Source organism: Bos javanicus, chromosome 2 (genome assembly GCF_032452875.1).
Source record: "Bos javanicus breed banteng chromosome 2, ARS-OSU_banteng_1.0, whole genome shotgun sequence".
Classification (NCBI taxonomy): Eukaryota; Metazoa; Chordata; class Mammalia; order Artiodactyla; family Bovidae; genus Bos; species Bos javanicus.
Genome location: NC_083869.1, coordinates 125,315,732 through 125,338,246, shown reverse-complemented (window position 1 = coordinate 125,338,246; position 22,515 = coordinate 125,315,732). Strand labels below are relative to the sequence as shown.

At 50.6% G+C, this 22,515-nt stretch overlaps 2 protein-coding genes and 1 long non-coding RNA gene across 4 annotated transcripts in view; 2 read left to right on the top strand and 1 right to left on the bottom strand.

Moving 5' to 3' along the window:
- SMPDL3B (sphingomyelin phosphodiesterase acid like 3B) overlaps nt 1-12,649 on the top strand; it is a 34,142-nt gene extending 21,493 nt beyond the window's left edge. Inside the window, exons 4-8 of one of the 2 annotated variants that reach the window (XM_061391261.1) lie at nt 5,355-5,498; nt 7,324-7,496; nt 9,099-9,279; nt 9,363-9,496; nt 12,042-12,649. In XM_061391261.1, coding sequence (XP_061247245.1) covers nt 5,355-5,498; nt 7,324-7,496; nt 9,099-9,279; nt 9,363-9,496; nt 12,042-12,407 — 998 coding nt within the window. In that variant the 3' untranslated portion in view covers nt 12,408-12,649. The remainder of the gene's footprint in view (nt 1-5,354; nt 5,499-7,323; nt 7,497-9,098; nt 9,280-9,362; nt 9,497-12,041) is intronic. The other variant, XM_061391273.1, reaches the window with a different exon arrangement.
- LOC133232222 (uncharacterized) lies at nt 1,141-13,465 on the bottom strand. The gene is made up of 2 exons (XR_009731344.1): nt 13,377-13,465; nt 1,141-11,862 (listed from the first exon to the last, which is right to left on the bottom strand). It is a non-coding gene; the product is annotated as an uncharacterized LOC133232222 (long non-coding RNA).
- Nucleotides 12,735-20,304, top strand: XKR8 (XK related 8). Its single transcript, XM_061391285.1, has 3 exons — nt 12,735-13,540; nt 16,073-16,269; nt 18,748-20,304. The coding sequence occupies exons 1-3, from the start codon at nt 13,248-13,250 to the stop codon at nt 19,485-19,487; spliced, it is 1,230 nt and encodes a 409-aa protein (XP_061247269.1). The 5' UTR covers nt 12,735-13,247; the 3' UTR covers nt 19,488-20,304.
- Nucleotides 20,305-22,515: the final 2,211 nt, after the last annotated feature.

The following is a 22,515-nucleotide window of genomic DNA, read 5'->3' as shown; positions in this document are numbered from 1 at the left end:
TATTCTTGCCTGGAGAATTCCATGGACAGAGGATTCTGGCAGGCCATGGGGTTGCAAAGAGTCGGATATGACTGAGTGACTAACACATAGGCACACAGGCTCAAACCAGGGCACTCTCCCCCATGGTAATAATAGGTATTATTCCCAGTGTATAGATAACAAATCTATAGGGCAAAGCTAGTCAGTTCCTAGGGAGGGACTCAAACTCAGATCTTACTCTGAACACTCTTTTCTTTGCTCCACATGTGGCTTCAGGAATAAAAGTGAAATAATGGATAAGAAAATGTTTTATTATTATGATTTAACATATAAGTATAAATGATAAGATTTTATAGTTCATAACATGCTTGCATATGCATTGGATTTCCTCAATCTGAGATACCATTGACTGTAGGATGTTTCATTGTTTTATGTATTGCTAAGAAAAAAAAAAATGCTGTCCATTAAAGTGTGACACAGCGCTTTCTCCTGGCCTCAATGGTAAGACACGGCCCACTTGTAGAGATGTTAAAATGAGAACAAACTGGAAGAGGTGAAACAAGGCCTTATCTTATTTGAGAATGGTAGCAACGTGGGTCAAGCAGAACACTCCCCATTATAAAGATAAATAAGCTGAAGCAACAAGTTGGAGAGGAGGAAGAGGCTGAAATTTGAGATTTTGGTTCCATGTTGTGAGTTCTTCTCGCCACATGCACCTGGGTTCCTCATCAGAGTCGTGTGAACACTGGCCCCTGCCTCTCCACTGTGGCCGATGGGGCACATGGGTGTGCAAGGCAAACTGATTCAGGCCCCAGTTCAGGCTCTGCCACGCTCCAGGTGGGCCACGCCCTGGACACTCGGTGTTCTCCCTGTGCAACATGAGGAAAATAATGGTACCTGCCCAGAGGGCTGTTGTGAGGATTAAATAAGGTAACCCATTCATTTAGTCCATCAACAAATGTGTCTACTATGGGTGAGACAGCGTTCTAGGGATAGGGAACTTGGTCATGAACATGATGCCAGGTGGTGCCCCCATGGAGTTTATGCTTGTAAGGAGCTTCTAGAAGTGCCCAACACATAGACACAGCAAAAACCTGTTACCCCAAAACAAGGTTCGACTCTTGGTGGGTGTTAGGCCAAAAGACACAACCAAGCCAAACATCAGGAGAAGGAAGGATTTACTACTTGCACCAAATAAGGAGAACACCATGAATCTTTCCAAAAATCAGTGGTTCCCTGAACGGTAAAATTGGGGCAGTTGTAAGCTAGGGAGGGATATATGCATATATTCATATATATGCATATATTCATGAAGCGGCCTGAGGAGGAGAATTCAATACAGAATTAGGGCAAAGTTGACAGAGTCCATGCTTTGGTTGATTGAAGTCATGAGGGTCAGAAAAGGTCAATATCATCATCCCTTAGGTTTCAGTAGATCTGGTGATCGTTGTTGTTCAGTCGCTAAGTCCTGTCTTAGTGACCCCAGGACCTAGTGGTTGCAGGGGTTCAGTTCAGTTCAGTTCAGTCACTCAGCCATGTCCAACACTTTCTGACCCCACGAACTGCAGGACACCAGGCCTCCTAGTCCATCATCAACTCCCGGAATTTACCCAAACTCATGTGCACTGAGTTGGTGATGCCAATCCAACCATATCATCCTCTGTCATCCCCTTCTCCTCCTGCCTTCAATCTTTCCCAGCATCAGGGTCTTTTCAAATGAGTCAGCTCTTCGCATCAGGTGGCCAAGGTATTGGAGTTCAGCTTCAGCATGAGTCCTTTCAGTGAATATTTAGGACTGATATCCTTTAGGATGAACTGGTTGGATGTCCTTGCACTCCAAGGGACTCTCAAGAGTCTTCTCCAACACCACAGTTCAAAAGCATCAATTCTTCAGCGCTCAGCTTTCTTCACAGTCCAACTCTCACATCCATACATGACCACTGGAAAAACCATAGCCTTGACTAGACAGACCTTTGTTGGCAAAGTAATGTCTCTGCTTTTTAATATGCTGTCTAGGTTGGTCATAACTTTCCTTCCAAGGAGTGTCTTTTAATTTCATGGCTGCAATCACCATCTGCAGTGATTTGGGAGGCCAAAAAAAGAGTCAGCCACTGTTTCCTCATCTATTTCCCATGAAGTGATGGGACCAGATGCCATGATCTTAGTTTTCTGAATGTTGAGCCTTAAGCCAACTTTTTGACTCTCCTCTTTTACTTTCATCAAGAGGCTCTTTAGTTCTTCTTCACTTTCTGCCATAAGGGTGGTGTCATCTGCATATCTGAGGTTATTGATATTTCGCCTGGCAATCTTAATTCCAGCTGTGCTTCTTCTAGCCCAGCGTTTCTCATGATGTACTCTATATAGAATTTAAATAAGCAGGGTGACAACATACAGCCTTGACGTACTCCTTTTCCTATCTGGAACCAGTCTGTTGTTCCATGTCCAGTTCTAACTGTTGCTTTCTGACCTGCATACAGATTTCTCAAGAGGCAGGTCAGGTGGTCTGGTATTCCCATCTCTTTCAGAATTGTCCACAGTTTATTGTGATCCACACAGTCAAAGGCTTTGGCATAGTCAATAAAGCAGAAATAGATGTTTTTCTGGAACTCTCTTGCTTTTTCCATGATCCAGCGGATGTTGACAATTTGATCTCTGGTTCCTCTGCCTTTCCTGAAACCAGTTTGAACATCAGGAAGTTCACGGTTCACATATTGCTGAAGCCTGGGCTTGCAGAATTTTGAGCATTACTTTGCTAGCATGTGAGATGACTGCAATTGTGCAGTAGTTTGAGCATTCTTTGGCATTGCCTTTCTTTGGGATTGGAATGAAAACTGACCTTTTCCAGTCCCGTGGCCACTGCTGAGTTTTCCAAATTTGTGACATATTGAGTGCAGCACTTTCACAACATCATCTTCCAGGATTTGAAATAGCTCAACTGTAATTCCATCATCTCCACTAGGTTTTATACCCTAAGTTACACATAGAGGATAATAGGGGATGCAAAGTCAGCAGTTTTTGATCCTTATCAAAAACCAGGGTTTCTTTCCTGCAAATTTATTGTATACAAACGGTTTAGGTGATTTACATCATCTTCTGGCCAGAAGGCCTATTAACATTTTATGACTCTTGACAAAGACTTATCAACCGTAAGACTTATTTTCTCTGAGAGTAATTATTTTAAGGTTTGGCGCCATCTTCCGAAGATAAAATTGCATTCCGATAGGGCGGATGTGTAATGGGTTTACAACAAAGGAAAGAATTTATTACCTTAAGGGTCTAAAGTTACTAACACCAAGGCCACTACTTATTTTTTCTACATACCAACTATTAATTAATACATATTCAAGGATACAATTCAGGGGATGTGAAAACTTGGCAACAAGCATTGGCTCATCAATGAAATCTTTTACTAGTTTTATTCTGACAGTTTCTAACTCTTTGAGAGGCTCTAAGCTATTCGAATATCTTAAGCTTCCCGTGCCTCTCCAGGCTGGGAGACTGTAAACAATCGTATGCATAGCTGTAGGAGTCCAGGTAAATTTGTCAGGCGAGTTAGAGAGCCATCTGAGGGGTTTGGATTTAAACACTCCTAGTTGCCCAGGAACTTCATTAATTGGAGCTGTAAGTTAACTCTTTGACAGAGAGAGCGAGATGGTGGTGGGGGACAGCCCCCAGTAAAGTCAGAGGTGAGAGCACAAAGCAATAAAGTAGGCAGACTCTGGTTTTTTGGGGGTAAATGCTCGAGAATATCCGGGGGGACTCCTGAGGCTCGATCCCGCCTTTGCGTATGCCGAGCCTCCTTCCTCATGACCTTTGTCACGAGTGGAATGTCTCTCGCCGGCTCCCGGCACAAATGGGTATATCTTTCCTTTTCCCCTTTGCTTTTCCCGTCCCTTCTTTTCACAGCTATTTGTAAGGCCTCCTCAGACAGCCATTTTGCTGTTTTGCATTTCTTTTTCTTGGGGATGGTCTTGATCCCTGTCTCCTGTACAATGTCATGAACCTCTGTCCATAGTTCATCAGGCACTCTATCAGATCTAGTCCCTTAAATCTATTTCTCATTTCCACTATATAATCATAAGGGATTTGATTTAGGTCATACCTGAATGGTCTAGTGGTTTTCCCTACTTTCTTCAATTTAAGTCTGAATTTGGCAATAAGGAGTTCATGATCAGAGCTGCAGTCAGCTCCCAGTCTTGTTTTTGCTGATTGTATAGAGCTTCTCCATCTTTGGCAGCAAAGAATATAATCAATCTGATTTCGGTGTTGACCATCTGGTGATGTCCATGTGTAGAGTCTTCTCTTGTGTTGTTGGAAGAGGGTGTTTGCAATGACCCGTGTGTTCTCTTGGCAAAACTCTATTAGCCTTTGCTTTGCTTCATTCCGTATTACAAGGCCAAATTTGCCTGTTACTCCAGGTGTTTCTTGACTTCCTACTTTTGCATTCCAGACCCCTATAATGAAAAGGACATCTTTTTGGGGTGTTAGTTCTAAAAGGTCTTGTAGGTCTTCATAGAACCATTCAACTTCAGCTGCTTCATCGTTACTGGTTGGGGCATAGGCTTGGATTACTGTGATATTGAATGGTTTGCCTTGGAAATGAACAGAGATTATTCTGTCATTTTTGAGACTGCAGGGGTTAAATTCTGTAAAACAGCTCGAGAAAGTGCTTCAGGCTAGTGTTTACCTTTGAAACAGAACTCAAGAGTCTTTACAACTGATTCATTATCTTGCTCTTGTTTCTTCTCTTCCCTCTTAACGGGGTCTGTCCTTTTGTTCCCTTAAGATCTTTATTACTGAGATCTGTTCAAGGGCAAGCCTTGTGGCCAGGCTTAAATCCCTGAACGGCTTAGGCCCAAAATACCTTCTCTTAGGTCAAGAAAGCCAAGTCTGGTCCTGTTTCTCTGGGGACCCCCACCTTATCTGATTATAAACTGGACAGGGTTCCTCCCTTCTCATCTGTCTTTGGGATTCCAAGGATCTGTGTTTTCTCTTACATGAATGCTTATGTCTGCTTGCATCTGTATTACAGAGGAGGTTCTTTTCCCAGGCAGTTAATAGGTATGACTTCTGGCTCTGTGGACAATTCCTCATGGGAATTCTATGACCTCCTCCTTTGGCAGAGCTCAGTGTTTCCAGATTTTATTTGGCTACATTGGGTCTTAGTTGCAGCATGAGGGATCTTTGATCTTCATCGCGGCGTGTGGGATCTTAAGTTGCAGCATGAAGGATTTTTTTTAGTTGCGGCATGTGAAATCTAGGTCCCTGATCAGACATCGAACCTCAGCCTTCTGCATTGGGAGCGTGGAATCTTAGCCACTGGACCACCAGGAAAGTCCCCCATATATTTTTTTATATTTCTTTTTTCCTCCCAGATACTAAAGTCTATGCTGCTTTGGGAAATCATGACTTTCACCCCAAAAACCAATTACCTGCAGGGAGCAACAATATCTACAACCAGGTGGCAGAGCTGTGGCGACCCTGGCTCAGAAACGAATCTGTCACTCTCTTCAAAGAAGGTACTAACATCATTTGCTACTGTAAGGAGCCCTTTATGCCAAAGTCTGATCTAATTTCATTTTCACAACACCCCCATGAAATAGGAACTGATTTTATCCCCATTTTACAGATTAGGAGACTGAGGCTTGAATATACTAAGTCACTTGGCCAAGATCACCTAGCTTAGAGGATCAGTGGGAATTCGTAATAAGGTACTTTCACAGCCTTGAGAAATTTCACAGAGAAACTATATTGATGATTATTTTTCATGTCTTTCTTAGAATTATAGTCTTGTTAAAAATGCCAGGGCCAGACCCAGAAGGGATTATGAAGGGGATCATAAAAGCATGGGCCTTGGAATCCTCGGTCTCTGTCAGGCATGAATGCTGCCTGTGCACTTGCTAATTGTTCCCGAGACTAGCCCAGAAGGGAATGACCTGGGGTAAACACAAGGAGATCTGTACTATGTCAATGTGAAGTGAAGTTGCTCAGTCGTGCCTGACTCTTTGCGACCCCATGGACACCAGGGTCCTCCGCCCGTGGGATTTTCTAGGCAAGAGTACTGGAGTGGGTTGCCATTTCCTTCTCCAGGGATTCTTCCCGACCCAGGGATCGAACCCAGGTCTCCCATTTTAGACAGACGCTTTACCATCTGAGCCACCAGGGAAGTCCAAGTCCATGATATTTAGGAGTATGTAACTGATATTGGAGAAGGAAATGGCACTCCAGTACTCTTGCCTGGAAAATCCCATGGACGGATGGAGGAGCCTGGTAGGCTACAGTCCATGGGGTCACAAAGAGTCGGACACCACTGAGTGACTTCACTTTCTTTCACTTTCAACTGATATGGCAAGTGTCTTGAGAAAGATAAGATCTGAGAAAGTCTTGTAGTCTGCAGTTAGGAATAAAAGCTGGACTCAGAGTAGACTCTGCACCTCAGTCCAATAGAGGCTGCAGGTCCCCTGAGCCATTGCACCAGATTTTGTGTTCTGTCTTCATTCTCTTCGCTCCTGGACCATTAGGGCAACAGAGGAGGCAACCTCAGGAGCAGGATCCAGGGCTGATCCCAATGCCCATCTTCTTAACCACGCAGCACTAATGAGAATCAGAAGTGAATATTCCTCGAGCATTTTCTGTGTGCCTGGCACTGCCCTCAGTCCACTGCTAGATTCCTCACAACAGCCCTTGCAGGGGCAGTGACCTTCAGTTCAAGCCAGGTTTCTGAACCTTGCCACTGTTGACATTTGGGGAGGGGTAATTCTTTGCGGGAGGGCTGTCCTGTACATTGTAGGGTGTTCAGCAGCATCGCTGGCCTTTATCCACTAGTTGCAAGTAACATCTCCCATTGTGAAAACCAAAAACATCTCCAGACATTGCCAAGTGTCCCCTTGGGGACAAAATTACCAGGTTGAGAATCACTGGTATGGGGGACACAGCATCCCAAGGAGACCTGACCTCCTCTCATTCCTTCCCTCAGTAGCACAGAAACCCATTGATTTAATCCACTGCTCCTGGGGCAGAGAGCTGAGAAGGGCTGACAGTGAATCCAGAGGGATAAACACACCTCCATGTTATTCCCATTCTATGGAGGAGGAAACTGAGGCATCGAGACCTTAAGGAACTTTGCCCAAGTGGCACAGGTAGTAAGGGATAGAACCAGGACTTGAACCCAGGCAGCCTGGCTCCAGAGCCTTTGGTCCTACCCACGATGCTCATCCTGTGGGAAAGAAGGGAAGGGGGGATGCCAAGGAAGGACAAGGTGGGCAAGTGAAGTAACAGGGGACAGAGTGTGTCTGCCTGGAGGCAAGAGACCCCTTCACATCCCCCATGGCTGTGATGTCCTAGGTGCCTTCTATTCTGAGAAACTGCCGGGGCTGAGCGGGGCTGGGAGAATCGTGGTCCTCAACACCAACCTGTACTACACCAGCAATGAGCAGACGGCCGGCATGGCGGACCCCAGCCAGCAGTTCCAGTGGCTGGACGACGTGCTGACCAATGCATCCCTGGCTGGGGAAATGGTAAGGACTCCCTGCTCCTCTCCTCCCTCCCTGGGGTCTCTTCCTGAACAAGTTCCCCACTTTGGCACAGACACACACCCACTCACTCAAGATGCTCACGACACAGAGGGTCCTTCATCAGCTTGACACCTGAGAGGGCTTTTTCCATCCTCACAACAGCCTCTGAGGCTGGGACCCATTGTGCTGTGAAGTTCCTGGTGGGGCAATGATGGTCTCAAGTCACACAATGAGTGGTGGGGCTGAGATCCCCTGGAGTAGGAAATGGCTCCTCACTCTAGTATTCCTGCCTGGAGAATTCAGAGGACCCTGGCAGGCTACAGTCCATGGGGTCGCAAAGAGTCGGACACACCTGAGAGACTATCATTCACTCGCTGAGACTAGAAGCTCAGTCTCCAGAAGCCAAGTCTGGCTGCAGCCACAGTGTGGGCCAGACCTCAGAGATACGCCTTGCCCTTGGGGGTGCCCATCTAGTCCTCTGTGAGGTGTGTCTCTCTAGTCTGCTGGGCTGGCAGCCCCTGACGACTGGCATTGTGTCTCATTTGCCTGAGTCCCTACTCTGGCCAGTGTATCCCGGCAGGATCTCATTGCTGGTGCTTTTGAGTCCTCGCTATACATCAGATAAGTTGCTAAGTGCTTTATATGGATATATGAACTCTCAAAACCGCACCAGTTAGGTAGCCCTCCTGATGAGAAAACTGAAGCTCAGAGAGGTGACACGCATCTGGTATTCAGCGATGGTTTCTCTCCAAAGCTCACATTCTTCACTGCCCTCCTTACCAGCCACCACTGCCCCACCCCGCCATTCCACCTCTGGCAGTGGGGGCCAAGGGCCCAGGCACTGTCATTACAGCTGAGTGCCTCAATGAACGTAAGATGTGAACACACATTACTGCTACACAGCAGAGGTTATAAACCATGTAAGGAAGCTTTGGTTACAGTGCGTGAGCTCTCCAACAGAAGATTCATCTGAAGGATCAGAAAGATTTCATGAGAAGGGTTTTGAAGCATGGGCAGGATTTACAGAGGGCTTCCCAGATGGCTCCTGGAGAAGGAAATGGCAACCCACTCCAGTATTCTGCCCTGGAGAATTCCATGGACCGTATAGTCCATGGGATTGCAAAGAATCAGACATGACTGAGCAACTTTCACTTTCGCTTTCCCAGATGGCTCAATGGTAAAGAATCTGCCTGCCAGTGCAGGAGACATGGGTTCGATCCCTGGGTCGGGAAGGTCCCCTAAAGGAGGAAATAGCAACCCACTCCAGTATTCTTGCCTGGGCAATCCCACGGACAAAGGAGTCTGGCGGACTACACAGTCTATGGGGTCACAAAGGGTTGGACACAACTGAGCGACTAAACAGTAAAGTCAGAATTTACAGAAGTGAACAGAAGAACGGTGGTCTGGGTGGCAGGCATAGTATGGGCAAATGCAGCACCTTCATTGCTGAGTACAGAGAGATGCCAGAATCACCTGGGAGATGGAAGGGGGAGGGGGTCCCTTGGAGCCTGTTGCTTGCTTTTGGGGAGATGGGTAGACTGTGAGAGGTGGAGAGGAGTTGGGGAAAGCAGCTCTGAACCCCCACTGGTTACCCCTTCTTCATAGGTGTACATCATTGGCCACGTGCCCCCGGGCTTCTTTGAGAAGACACGGAACAAAGCGTGGTTCCGAGAGGGCTTCAACGAGGCGTACCTGAAGGTGGTCCAGAGGCATCATCGAGTCATCGCAGGGCAGTTCTTCGGGCACCACCACACCGACAGCTTTCGGATGTTCTATGATGGGGCAGGTACCCACCCTGGAAGGCAACGGCCAGCCCACTTCCCTCCCTCTGTCATCAAACTCTCAGCCCCACTGTCTCTTTCCTGGAAGGTGCCCCCATCAGTGTCATGTTCCTTACACCTGGGGTCACCCCGTGGAAAACCACGTTACCTGGAGTGGTCAACGGAGCCAACAATCCAGGCATCCGGGTGTTTGAATACGACCGAGCTACGCTGAGCCTGCAGGTCAGGAGCCTTGGGTCTGCTGGGGCCAGAGAAGGTGGGGGAGGGACCTAAATGGATCACCACCTTCCCCAGCTAATTCACCAGAGCCTCAGGAAGGGCAAGTTACTTCCACCCTTTGAGAGCTCAGCATTAGAACCCTGGAGCTACCTCCAAATCCTGCTACCAGGTCAGATCAATTCTCCCCCAAATCTGCCTTTGCCCCAGTCATTGTCAGGGCCTCCTATTTGGTCTCCCTGCCCAGCCCCGCTGGAGCTCATCTGGTACAGCAGAGCAGAAGGGATTAATCTTTCTTAAGCACTCTTGTCTCTCTCCTGCTCAAAAACCTTCAGTGGCTCCCCAGTGCCCCCCAGACAAGTCGGATCTCTTTGGCCTGGCGGTCACAGTCTCTTACAGTGTGACCGCAGGCCCGCTGCCCATGTCTTCTCTACACCGACTGGGTTGCAGCCAAGTAGGCCCCTACTCATCGAGCAATCCCCCACCTCCTGGGATGTGCTAGTGACTACAGAAATGACAAAGGAGTACGATCCCTTAATGTAGGCAACAAAATGTGTTAAGCACCTGCCATGTGCCAGGCCCTGTGCTAAGCTCAGGAGACACAGACGTGAACAAAAGTCACCGCTCTCCCAGAGCCGACATCCTTACCGGAGTGAGACAGGCAATAAACAAACACAGTAAAGTTAAGTGCGGCGTGAAATCAGTGCTAAGGAGAAAAGAGAAGAGGGTGAGGAGGCAGTGGGTGACAGTTACGGGGCACGTGCATATGTGTGTGGTGTCAGATAGATGGGGTGAGGAAGTGTCACTGATAGGATGACATCTGAACTCCGAGTCAAGTCAGGGAGTGAGCCATGTGAATGTCTGCGGAATGAGGAGGAAGGCACGAACTGGGTGTGTTGGGTGGGGAGGGGCAAGAAGGCCTGCGGGGTCACAGTGGAGATCATGTCACATAGGCTGTAAGACTGGAATTTTTTTAAAAAATCACTGTTCTGCTGGGTGAAGAACAGGCTGTAGGGGGCAAGGGTGGAAACGGGGGGATCAGTGAGGAGGTGACTACAACCACTGAGAGGTGACAGTGGTATGAGCCAGGGTGGCTGCAGCAGCTCATGAGGAGAGCTAGATCCTGGATAGATTTATGTTTCAAAGCATTAATTTTATTATTTGGCTACGTCAGGTCCTAGTTGTGGCATGCAGGATCTCTAGTTGGGGCGTGGAAGAAACTCTCAGCTGCAGCATGTAGGATCCCCCGTCCCTGGGATTCTCCAGGCAAGAACACTGGAGTGGGTTGCCATTTCCTTCTCCAATGCATGCAAGTGAAAAGTGAAAGTGAAATCGCTCAGTCCTGTCCGACTCTAGCGACCCCATGGACTGCAGCCCACCAGGCTCCTCCGTCCATGGGATTTTCCAGGCAAAAGTACTGGAGTGGGGTGCCACTGCTTTCTCCGAGGGATTGAACCCAGGGACCCTCAATTGGGAGCACGGAGTGTTAGCCACTGGACCACCAAGGAAGTCCTGGGTATATTTTGAAGGCAGAGTGGACAGGATTTGCTGGTGGACTGGATGAGGGGTGGAAGAGAAAGTGAGGTGGCAACGAGGGCTCCAAGGCTTTGAACAGAGCACCTAAAAGAAAGAGGTTGCCATTTACTGAAACGGGGTCACTGTGGGAGGAGCAGGTTTTGGAGGGAAGATCAGAACCCTGGCTTTCCTGTTAACTTTGGGATGTCTATATGGCATCCAAGTGAAAATGCCAAGGGAGGAGGCAGCTGAATGTTCAAGTTGGAGTTCCAGAAAGAGGTGGGTGCAGAGACTTAACCTTAGTGTTGAGAAAGGCTATTTAAAACCAGGGACTGCCTGAGATACTAGGTCCTTGACTCTAGAGTAGAAGCAGGCTGAGGATTTTTAAGAGTATGGTCTGTTGTCCACATGGGCACTTGGCCCGAAGGTGGGTGTGAAATGAAATAATGTAGATGCCTAGCAGAAAGTTGCCATCCATACATGGCAGCCCCTCTTACCCAACCTCTGCTGACTTGAAGCAGATCCTCAAACTTAGGTGGAAAGTATTGGACAGATAAGCCTTCCACATTCTAGTCCAGAAAATGCACCTGAGTTCTAGATGTCTTGGGTGGATCCCAAGCCCCCATCAAAACACAATTCTATAACCTCTCTCAGCCAGGCATTCCATTCCTCTACTTTTCGATTTCATTTTATCCGTTCTTTTTGCAAATACTTACTGAAAATCTTCTGTGCACCCGGGAACTTGCTTGAACAGAAAAAACACAGGCCATGGAGTAAACAACCTGGGTTCCAATCCTGCTCAGGCACCTGTGAGACTGGCCTAATGAATTAACCTCTTTAGGACTCAGTTTCCTCATCTGTGAAATGGGAATGATAATGCAGTTACCTCAGGAGTTTGGACCAGCTGATGTCTGCCAAGCATACTAAGAGTGGTCCTGATTACAGCTGTTAGAATCCGGGATCAAATGCAAGGTGGAGGGTTGGGGGCGGAAGTGGACAGCTGCTCACGGCCCGCCCGCCTCGCGCCCCACTGCAGGACATGGTGACCTACTTCTTGAACCTGAGCCAGGTGAACGCGCTGGGGGCGCCACGCTGGGAGCTCGAGTACCGGGTGACCGAGGCCTACGGGGTGCCGGACGCAGGCGCCCGCTCCATGCACGCGGCGCTGGGCCGCATCGCTAGCGACCAGGGCGCGCTACAGCGCTACTACGTCTACAACTCAGTCAGTTACGACACGCGGGCCTGCGACGAGGCGTGCCGCGCCGAACACGTGTGCGCACTGCGCGAGGTGGCCTTCGACGGGTACGCCGTCTGCCTGCGCGCCCCCGGCGTCGCGCCCGCGCCCCGCCTCGCGCTCCTGCCCGCCGCGCTACTGGGCCTGCGCGCGCTGCTCGTGTCCTGACCTTGGGGGACCAACGGCCTACGCGCTTGGTAAAATGGAGGCAGCATCACCCCTGAGAGCTGGACTCTCCCACCCTTTCCCCTCCCCGCGACAGCAGAATGAACTGGGACTGGGCAGATGATCAGGAAATGAAGCCCCGAAGGTCCCATCAGGAGCACATTTCTTTCACGTTTCATGTTTTATCCAAAACACTCTGCTCGTCATGCATGTTATTAATTTATAAATCATGTTTATAAAAGTAACTCCCTTGCCCTGTTATTGAATGTCCTCCCCTCCTCCTATTCGGATAATCCGAGTAAAATGAGATGCCAGGAAGATGCGCCTGGTGGACCCACTGCCCTCGGTCTCCCCTGGCACATGGCCTGGCCTCGAGGTATCCAGTCAGGGATCGGATCGGGCTTTGGGGTTTGGTTTTGCAGCAGTGCGGACGTGAGACAAGGCAGTTCTAACCCGGGCGCTCATCTGCGGGCCATATTCTCCTCCTTGGGCCTCCAGGATAAAACAAGCCTGCTACACTGCACCTCGGACGGTGCGTCTTCGGGTTCTCGCGGCCCTCTGGGCTCAGCTAGGCTTGGAGGGGGCGGGGGCGGGGAACCCCTAGGCAGGCTGCCGGGCCAGAAAGCACTGAGACCGCGGGTGCCCCAACCGCGGGGTCTGCGGGCCTCGCCCCTCCCCGGACGGGGCGGGACAGGGAAGTCCCGCCTAGCGGTCCGGTCCTGGGCGGCTCCGAGGGCTGTGCACGCCTCCTTCCTGCCACTGCGCCTCTGGGCCGGTTGCGACCCTGGGCCGGGAGGGCGGGCCTGAGCCCAGAAGAGTAGAGGGGGGAGAGGCTCGCGGGTCATGCCCTGGTCGCCCCGCGCCGTGCTCTTAAGGGACCTGGTCCTTGGAATATTGGGCACCCTCGCCTTCCTGATCGACCTGGGCGCCGATTTGTGGGCCGCGAGCCAGTATGTGCTCAGCGGTCGCTACCTGTGGGCCGCGCTGGTGCTGGCGCTGTTAGGCCTCGCCTCGGTCGCGCTGCAGCTCTTCAGCTGGATCTGGCTGCACTCCGACGTCTCCAGCCCGCTGGCACCGAAGCCCCCTGGCCGGCACCTGGCGCTGTTGCATCTCCTCCAGCTGGGTTACCTGTACAGGTGAGCGCCCCGCCCCTGGGGAGCGAGAGGGGGGAACGGAGGTCACGTCACGTCCTGCTGCTGGGCTGACTCTGGGACACGGGGGCGCGGAGGGGAGAGGACTGCGACCCAGGAGTGGAAGCTAAGCACCTCCTAGTTTAAAGGGCGCCCCTCCCACCAGTTGAACTCCTGACCCTTGATGGAGGAAAATTCCGGCTGACGGCCCTCAGAGCTCATCGCTCGAGCTTCCTGGCACAAGTGAAGAAACGGGGACCCAGAGAGGAAACTGAGGCACACGACTTGGGAGTCAGGCCCTTTGGGATCCACTCCTGGCTTTACCATCTGTGGCCTCCTTCCAGGCTTTTTCAGAGCCTCAGTTCCCTCCTCTGTTAAAAGGAGGTTGTCATCCGGAGGTGGGCGTGGCGGGCAAACCCGTTGTGAAGGGCGCAGCGCCTGGCCAGGGCGGACTCTGCTCTAAGGGCAACGGAACCCAGCAGTTCTTTTTAGCTGTTGTCGGAGCCTTGGGCAAGTCACTTGACCCCCCTCCAGAGCTGTTTACTCAGTGTTCCAGAGGCTCCCAGTGTAAGGATTGAATGGAATGAGACCTGTGAATTGCCCCCGTGCAGGTTGAGCAGCAGCTTTTTCAGCTCGCTTCATGATCAGCTAGCTGGGTCACCTAGCAGTTTGAGCAGCCCTGACCTCCAGAGAAGCACTTGGTCTCGCCTTATCTTCCCCAGCTGCCTTCTCCATGAGCACTTGCTCCCCACCCCACCCCCTCACCCCTAGGACCAAGCAAGAGGGCAGAGATGGGGTCTGACTCATGTATGTTCCTGGAGCCAAACAGGGCTGGCCGCAGGGGTTGTGGGGGTGGGGGGAGCCTACAAAATCTGTGTGTGGGCTGTGCTGCTTTTCAGAAGTGGCAGGACCATCAGGAGATGGGGAAAGTGAAACGAAGGGGTCAGAGTCATGCGACAAAGTCAGGATGTCCAGATCTTGCCTTGAGTCTCCAGGAGTGGGCGAGAGGAGCTTTGAATGTTGCAGTTTCGCCTGAGGGACTGGCCAGGCATCGGATGAACACGAAGGGGCACAGATATTACAGTCCTGGCAGCCTGCAATGAGCCCTGAATCGATAACTGCATCCTGTATCTTCTATTTTTGCTGAGCACGAGTCGGACAGACTATTGAGCTTTGCTTGAGAAAACAGGGTCTCTGTTCTAGCCTGTGACTAGGCCGAGGCCTCTGCCGGGGCACTGGGGAGCAACCCCCAACCTGGGTGTGCCTGTCTGTTCTCTTAGCATGTTGTCAAGACCATCCAGGGGAAGCGAGGGTAAATGTCTAATGAATGAATTAGAAATGAGTGAGTGGGTTCGCCTTCCAAGAGCCAAGTGAGATCAGTTCTGGGCAGGCGAGATCCTGGTGCATCCTCCACCTCCCTCAGGCCAACGGGTCACTCAGGTCCGTCTGTCCAACCTCTGGACCCTCTCTCTCATTTAAAAAAGTTTTATTTATTTCTGGCTGTGCTGGGCCTTCCTTGCTGTGTGGGTTTTCTCTGGTTGCAGCCAGCAGGGGCTGCTCTCCGTTGCGGTGCACAGTCTTCTCATTGCGGTGGCTTCTCTTGTGGAGCACGGGCTCTAGGCAGACAGGCTTCAGTAGTTGCAGGGCGTGGGCTTATTTGCCCCAAGGCATGTGGCAGCTTCCCTGGGACCACGGATCGAACCTGTATCCCCTGCATTGGCAGGCGGATTCTTAACCACTGGACCACGAGGGAAGACCTCTCTGGACCCTCTTAACTCCGCCCTGTCTCTGCTCCCATCACTCTGGGCAGGCCTCTCCAATGGATCCCTGTGTGCTCTTTCTATAGCACAGTAGGACTTGTCTCATCTGTGCGCAGAAGCTCTCCATGGCTCCCCTTTCCCACAGGATCCTAAGAAATTCTTCAGTTCAGTTCAATTCAGTCACTCAGTCGTGTCCGACTCTCTGCGACCCCATGAATCGCAGCACGCCAGGCCTCCCTGTCCATCACCAACTCCCGGAGTTCACTCAGACTCACGTCCATCGAGTCAGTGATGCCATCCAGCCATCTCATCCTCTGTTGTCCCCTTCTCCTCCTGCCCCCAACCCCCCCAGCATCAGGGCCTTTTCCAATGAGAAATTCTTAGGCTTGCTGAAATTTGAGAATGATCACTTTAGGCACTTTCATGGTACATCTTTCAAGTTCAGACAGCTTGGAGTCCAAATCCTGTTTCCACTGCTCATTCGCTCTTTGGTCCTGTTTCCCCCATCTGTAAAATGGGGATGTTGTAAAGGAGGAAATGAGACAAGGTTAGTGATGAGCTTGGAATGGTGGCTACTGTAGGAGCAGGAGCAGTAATCTATCCCCATTTCACAGATGAAGAAACAAGTTCAGTGAGGTTAAGTCGCTTGCCCAAGGTCCCATTGTGTGTACGTGACAAGCCAGGATTGGAGCTTGTCTGCATCTGTTCAGTGGGGAGGGAAGGAAGAATGCCACTGGATGCTAACCGGGGCGCTTGGGGCATCGCATGTGCTGCCTAGGTGTGTGCAGGGGCTGCAGCAGGGGCTGCTGGTGTGGCGGCAGGAGGCCCCCTCTGAGTTCGACCTGGCCTACGCCGACTTCCTCTCCCTGGACATCAGCATGCTGCGACTCTTCGAGACCTTCCTGGAGACGACGCCACAGCTCACCCTGGTGCTGGCCATCATACTGCAGAGCGGCAGCGCTGAGTACTACCAGTGTAAGTGTCGGGCCCAAGGCCAGCCACCCCTGCCCACCACTCCCCCACACCCCCCCGCACCTTCACGCCTTGGGAAAGTTGCCCACAAACGTCAGAAAGGTTTTCTGTTTTTCATAAAGGCTGTTTAGGAAATAGGGGAATCGTCCTTTAGCGAGGCAGGTCTGGGTTCCAATCCAAAGTCATGCTCCAGCCTTGAGTTTGGACAAAGAGGACTCTATCTCTCTGAGCTATTGTTCTCATCTGTAAAATGGACATAGTTGATGATCCTTCCTCATAGGTGAATGGAAAGTTTTTAAGTGAAGTGATGCATAGAAGGCCTAGTGCCTGATAAGTCTACAGTATAATTTTTACTAGTTTGAACATAACAGATAATGTATGCTGAGTGTCTAATGTCTAATAAGGAATCAGTTAATCAACAGAGAAATTATCGAGCACCTTTGTACACTTAAGTGTCTATGGAGCACCTCTGTACAGACCTGTCTGCGTTAGGGACACCACAGTGGAGAAGCAGACAGACACGGCCCCTGGCCTGCCAGGAGCACAGACTGTAAAGCGTGCAGTTACAGTAAAGCCAGTGGAGCGATCTGAGAAGGAAGAAAGCGGGTGGCTTCATAAACCACGGGAGAGGTTTGTGCAATGAGCAGCTTTAAGGGGTTTTTAGGGAAGTGAGTTGCCCAAGGTCACATGCCAGCTGGCCGTCAAGTTAGGACTCCCGCGCACATCTGATTCAGGATCTCCACTTTCCCGTCTCCACCCTCGCACACCTGCTGCCGTACATGGCACAGCCTTCCGAGGAACCAGTCCCAGCTCTGCCACACTCACTGTGGGACTTGGAGAGTCCTTTCCTCTCTGGCCTCAGTTTCCACGGTCGTACAAGTTGGCGAGTTGGACTCCATCTTCAAGGGTCCTTTCCATTTGCTCATCTGGTTCTGCAATATTAATTGGGGAAAAACAAAACAGCAGCAGGAGCTGCCACGATTGAGCCCCTGCTGTTGGTCCGCACGGGTGCAAAGTGCTGCGTTGTCGTTACATTCATAGCGCCCTCTATCTCCATTTTACACGTGAGGAAAGGGGCTGAGGTGCCGGGATTCTCCCTGGGACACACAGCACTCATTGGGCGCATACCGTCAGCCCTCTCTGTGGATTTTGCTCCCGCAGATTCAGAAGGCCAACCCCATTACCCCATTTTATATTAGGGACTTGAGCGCCTGTGGACTTGGGGAACCAATCCCCTGTGGATTCTGAGGGATGACTGTGTTTTTGTCTGTTTGAGGCCAGTGGGTATCCAGGACCAGGGCTACATGGAGACCATCTGCCCTGTGTGTATGGACCGGTGGGGATGGGAAACTGAGGGAAGAAATGGACTTTCCTAACTTTTGTTTAGCAAACATTTCTTCAGCTGCTGCTATATGCCAGCTACTAGGCTGCTGAGGGATCCCCGGGGGAAAAATCTGTTTTCTACCCTGAAGGAGCTGAGAGATAAGGAAATAAGACTCCAGACAGAGGTGGGGTGTTATAGGACCTTCACGGTGGGTGGGGTGGTGTCAGGATGGGTGACTCTAGGGGATAGTCAAGCCAGAACTTGCAGGGTAAGGAGGAGTAGGCCAGAGGAAACAGGGAGTGGGTCTCCCTAATAAGCAAGGGCGCAGCTTGTCAGGTCAGAGAATGTGGCACGTGGGGCAGCTGGAGGAACATCAGGCTGGCAGAGACCCTGAGGGTGGGGTAGTTAGAGAGGCCACAGAGCTGATTCCAGGCTGGGAGTGGGTTCCCGACCCACAGCAGGTTCCCAGAGAACATCTGTTGACCGAATGGGGTAGGAAGGCGGGCAGGGAGGAAGCTGTCTAGAGATGCTTCCAGCCCTCCTTGGAGGGCCTGGTGCTTCTAGTCTAGGATGGGCAACCAGGAGGTGGGAGGCGGATGTCTTGGAAAATCAAAACTGGAAGCCTGGTCCGAGGGTGGAAGGGAGGCGGGTAGGGGCTGTTCCAGCCGCGTAGCAGGGACATCCCTTCTGGCCCCCAGGAGGTGGCTTCAGCTAGAGGCTTTGTCGTCACCCTGTGGGATTTCCTGCTTCCCTTTCTGAGGTTAAGAAAAGGGGAACTGGACTATTGGGGTTCTGATTCAAGAAAGGCATGGACTCTTTAAGGAAAGGATTTCAGAATGTGCTCGGGGTGGGGCCAAGGCCCAGGGGGTACCCGATGCTGGGCGACGGGTGCTGATGAGAGTGTTAAGTCACAAAGTCTCACCCTTGAAAAATGTAACAGGGGTAGCACTTGAAAGGTTTGTGGTGAAGGACAGACTCCATGTGGATGGGAGCTCTGGTAGGGTTGTGTGAACTTACTGTGCTCCAGCTGTACTTTTCAACAAACTGGGAGCTCTAATACCCACCGCAGCATGGCTACAAGGCCTCCGCAGTGCCCACCACCTCGGGGGACGCCTGCAGGCTGCCCGCAGGGCTCACCTGTCTGCTCTTCTTCCCAGGGGTCAGCATCTGTACGTCCTTCGTGGGTATCTCGTGGGCGCTGCTCGACTACCACCGGGCCCTGCGCACCTGCCTCCCCGCCAAGCTTCTCCTGGGACCGGGCGCCTCCGTGATCTACTTCCTGTGGAACCTGCTGCTGCTGTGGCCCCGGGTGCTGGTCGTGGCCCTCTTCTCAGCCCTCTTCCCCCGCTACGTGGCCCTGCACTTCTTGGGCCTGTGGCTGGTGTTCCTCTTCTGGGTCTGGCTGCAGGGCACGGACTTTATGCCAGGTCCCCACTCTGAGTGGCTGTACCGGGCGACCGTGGCCACCATCCTGTATTTCTCCTGGTTCAACGTGGCTGAGGGCCACACCCGAGGCCGCGCCACCATCCACCTGGTGTTCCTGCTGAACGACAGCCTTCTCCTGGTGGTGGCCTGGGCGACTCAGAGCGCCTGGCTGCCCAGCGGGCGCCTGCTGCAGAGCCTGCTGCCTGCGGCTGGCGTCTGCTTCCTTCTGGGGCTGGCTCTGCGGCTGGCCTACTACTGCTGGCTGCACCCTAGCCGCCGCTGGGAGCCTGACCAGGTGGACGGGACCTGGGGTCTCCACTCCCTTGAGGAGCGTCGGCTCCTGCAGAACAGACGCATGGCCCACCTGGCTAAGAACTTTTTCCCCAAGGCGAGGGATGAAGCTGTTTTGCCATGGAAGGGAGAGGTGAATGGTATCCTTAAGGCAGGGTCAGATCCAGCCAGGGAGACTTGAGGTCAGATGGAATCGGTTGGTAGAATGAAGATAAGCTACTAATGCTGCTATGGGCCTTGACTCACTCAATGAGCCCTTGATGCCTGATCTGTGCCAGGTACTGGAAACCAGAGTTAAGACAGAGGTCTGCCATCAAGGAGGAGAACTAGATGAGAAGGGCTGGGCCCTGCTGGGTCGAGGGCCCCAGTTGTGTATGAAACTCTTTGGGAGGAAAGAAGAGACCCTCCACTGCACTCTTCCCCCACCCACATAGACCAAAGCATGCCAGTGTTGGCATTTCTGCCTCCTTGGCTACCTTTCAGATGTGGAGGTGCTGTTTCACCCTTGGTTGCCCTGCCCAGGGCTGAAAGGCCCCAGAACCTCCAGGATGTATTCTTTGGAATTGTTCCTCTCCAGTCATTCAGTTCATTCAGCAGGTGTTTACCAAAGGCCTTTTACGTGCCAGGAGCATCATTCTGTTCTTTGCAGATCAGCTGCCATTCGTTTCAGCCCCTACCCTCTCCAGCTACCCCAGAGCAGGCTTTCATGCTAGAAGCCAGGGATGCCCAGCTGCCTGCAGTGCAGCTGGCCTAGCCTCTGCCCCCCGCTCTCAAGGGGCAACCTTTCAGCCAAGTGCCTTGTGAACCTGTGGTCTGGGCCATGGCTCAGCCTGTTGAGTATTTTTTTATACTTCAGGCGGTGTTATTTTCTACCTCAGAGTCTGTGCGGGAGGAAGAGGTGTGTGTTTCTATGTCTCTATGAGAGACACATGTATGTTGTTTTGGTTGAACAGTGTTATTAGATTATTATTAAAACCTCATGGTATCTTCCAGCCTAATTGCGTCATTGAATCTACTGCCAAGTTCAAAGCTGCCTGGAAAAAAGGGGTCAGGGACACACAATCCACCGCTCAAAGATGGTAAAGCCCCTGGGGCCAGAGAGGAGGGCTGGCTGAGCTAAGACCTCTCCACCTTGTCTTCTGAGCATCAAGAGCTGGTGAGCCAGTGTAGGGATGACCATTCAGGTGAGCATCAGAACGCAGATCTGTGTGCTCTTAACCAGCTCTGCTGGGCCTGGAGGAGTAGCCACAACACTTGGTACCAGGAAGTGAATACAGGAGCGCAGATGAAGAAAGACCTTTTTGCTGGGAGCTCAGTGGGAGTGTGGTAGTGATGACAGGGGATGTGGATATGGGCTATGGTGTCGGGGAGGTGGAACTTTTTGCTGTTCTGGGAGGTCTGTGGTTTGGAGAAACAAGGAGTAGGAAAAGGGTGCTGGAGACAGAAGGAAAGGTTCATCACACTGGGAGGGGACCTAGGAGAGTCTATTATTCATTCATCTGGTGGAGACACAATAAACAGTGTATCAGTGTTAAGTGCTAAAGAAAAAAAAGGTAGGGGAAGTATGTGTGTTAGGGGTGGGAGTTATTGATATAATTTTATATAGAATGGCTGGGAAGGCCTCCCTGAGAAACTGATGAGCCCTAAGGGAGAAGACTCTTAAGAGTCCCTTGGACTGCAAGGAGATCCAACCAGTCCATTCTGAAGGAGATCAGCCCTGGGATTTCTTTGGAAGGAATGATGCTAAAGCTGAAACTCCAGTACTTTGGCCACCTCATGCGAAGAGTTGACTCATTGGAAAAGACTCTGATGCTGGGAGGGATTGGGGGCAGGAGCAAGAGGGGACGACAGAGGATGAGATGGCTGGATGGCATCACTGACTCGATGGACATGATTCTGAGTGAACTCCAGGAGTTGGTGATGGACAGGGAGGCCTGGCATGCTGTGATTCATGGGGTTGCAAAGAGTCGGACATGACTGAGCAACTGAACTGAACTGAAAGGAGGTGAGGGTGCACATGTGCTTTATCCCGGATGCCAAGTCAGCAGTGCCTGGATGAAGGAGGGCTTGTAGCAGTCATGTTGGCCTGGGGCCAAGGCGGACGGAGATGAGGGCTGGGTGCAGAGAGGCTCTGGGAAGATGATGCTGGTGCTTTTTACACACACAGAATGGTAGAGGCAGAAAGCATCTCCAGGATCACATAGTTCAATGATTTCCAGACATTTGAATTTCATGAACCAGTAAAATGGCCAACATGTTTGCCAAGTTAATTTTAATAAAAAAGGGTAGTAAGAACTTCTCTGGTGGTCCTGTGGCTGACTCCGTGCTCCCAAAGCAGAGGGCCTGCCTGGGTTCAATCTGTGGTCAGGGAACTAGACCCCATATGCTGCAACTAAGAGTTTACATGCCGCAATGAAAACTGAAGATCCCTCATGCTGCAACTAAGACCCGGCACAGCCAAATAATAAAATATTTAAAAAATACTATGTATGTATTATTTATATATATATATATATATATATATATAAGGGCAGTAAAAACTACCATCATCTATTATCTATATTACCTTATGAAAGGATATAACTTCAAAAAAAGACCATTCTTTTAATTGAATATATTTAAACACACACACAAAAGCAAAATTGCTTTTCTTCTCAATTCAGAGGGAATATCAAGGTGAGACCTCAAGAGGGCAGGCCTGACCTTTAGAAATTCCTGGTTTAAGTGGCCAACCTAGCCGCAAACATGAGGTTCTTAAGGAGTCCACTCAAACGAATACTTGCTATCAATTATACTTCAGTAAAATAGAAATACTTGCTTCATTTACTTTTCTCTACTTCTTCCTGTGATATGTGGAAAAGACTAGGCTCAGGGGAGATCATCTCGGCTAAGCTCTCATCTGCATAGACTCCCTTTAGATGAAACTGTCAAATGAGGCTAATAGGTCTGTAGCTTAAAAAGCTGTGGAATCAAGTGGTTTCATTTGTAAATAAGTACAGAGTCAAGAATTTTAAAAAGAGGACAGTGTTATTACTTGCAATTAAAAATTTCTTTCAAAGACTTCTATTTTTTTAAATGTTAAGAAACTTGTTTTTGAAGAATAAAGCAGCTCTTGATTTGCTCATTTTAACTTGCCACTGGAAAGGTTCTTGAGAAATGTGCAGATATTACACCTTTTGGAAGAGGAGATGTTTTGCTCTTTGGGCTCA

Excerpts from the sequence above, each read along its gene's own strand:
- XKR8 (XM_061391285.1), top strand. The coding sequence starts at position 13,248 with ATGCCCTGGTCGCCCCGCGCCGTGCTCTTAAGGGACCTGGTCCTTGGA. Across the intron at positions 13,541-16,072 it reads CAGCTGGGTTACCTGTACAG|GTGTGTGCAGGGGCTGCAGC; the intron begins GTGAGCGCCCCG and ends TGTGCTGCCTAG. Across the intron at positions 16,270-18,747 it reads CAGCGCTGAGTACTACCAGT|GGGTCAGCATCTGTACGTCC; the intron begins GTAAGTGTCGGG and ends TCTTCTTCCCAG.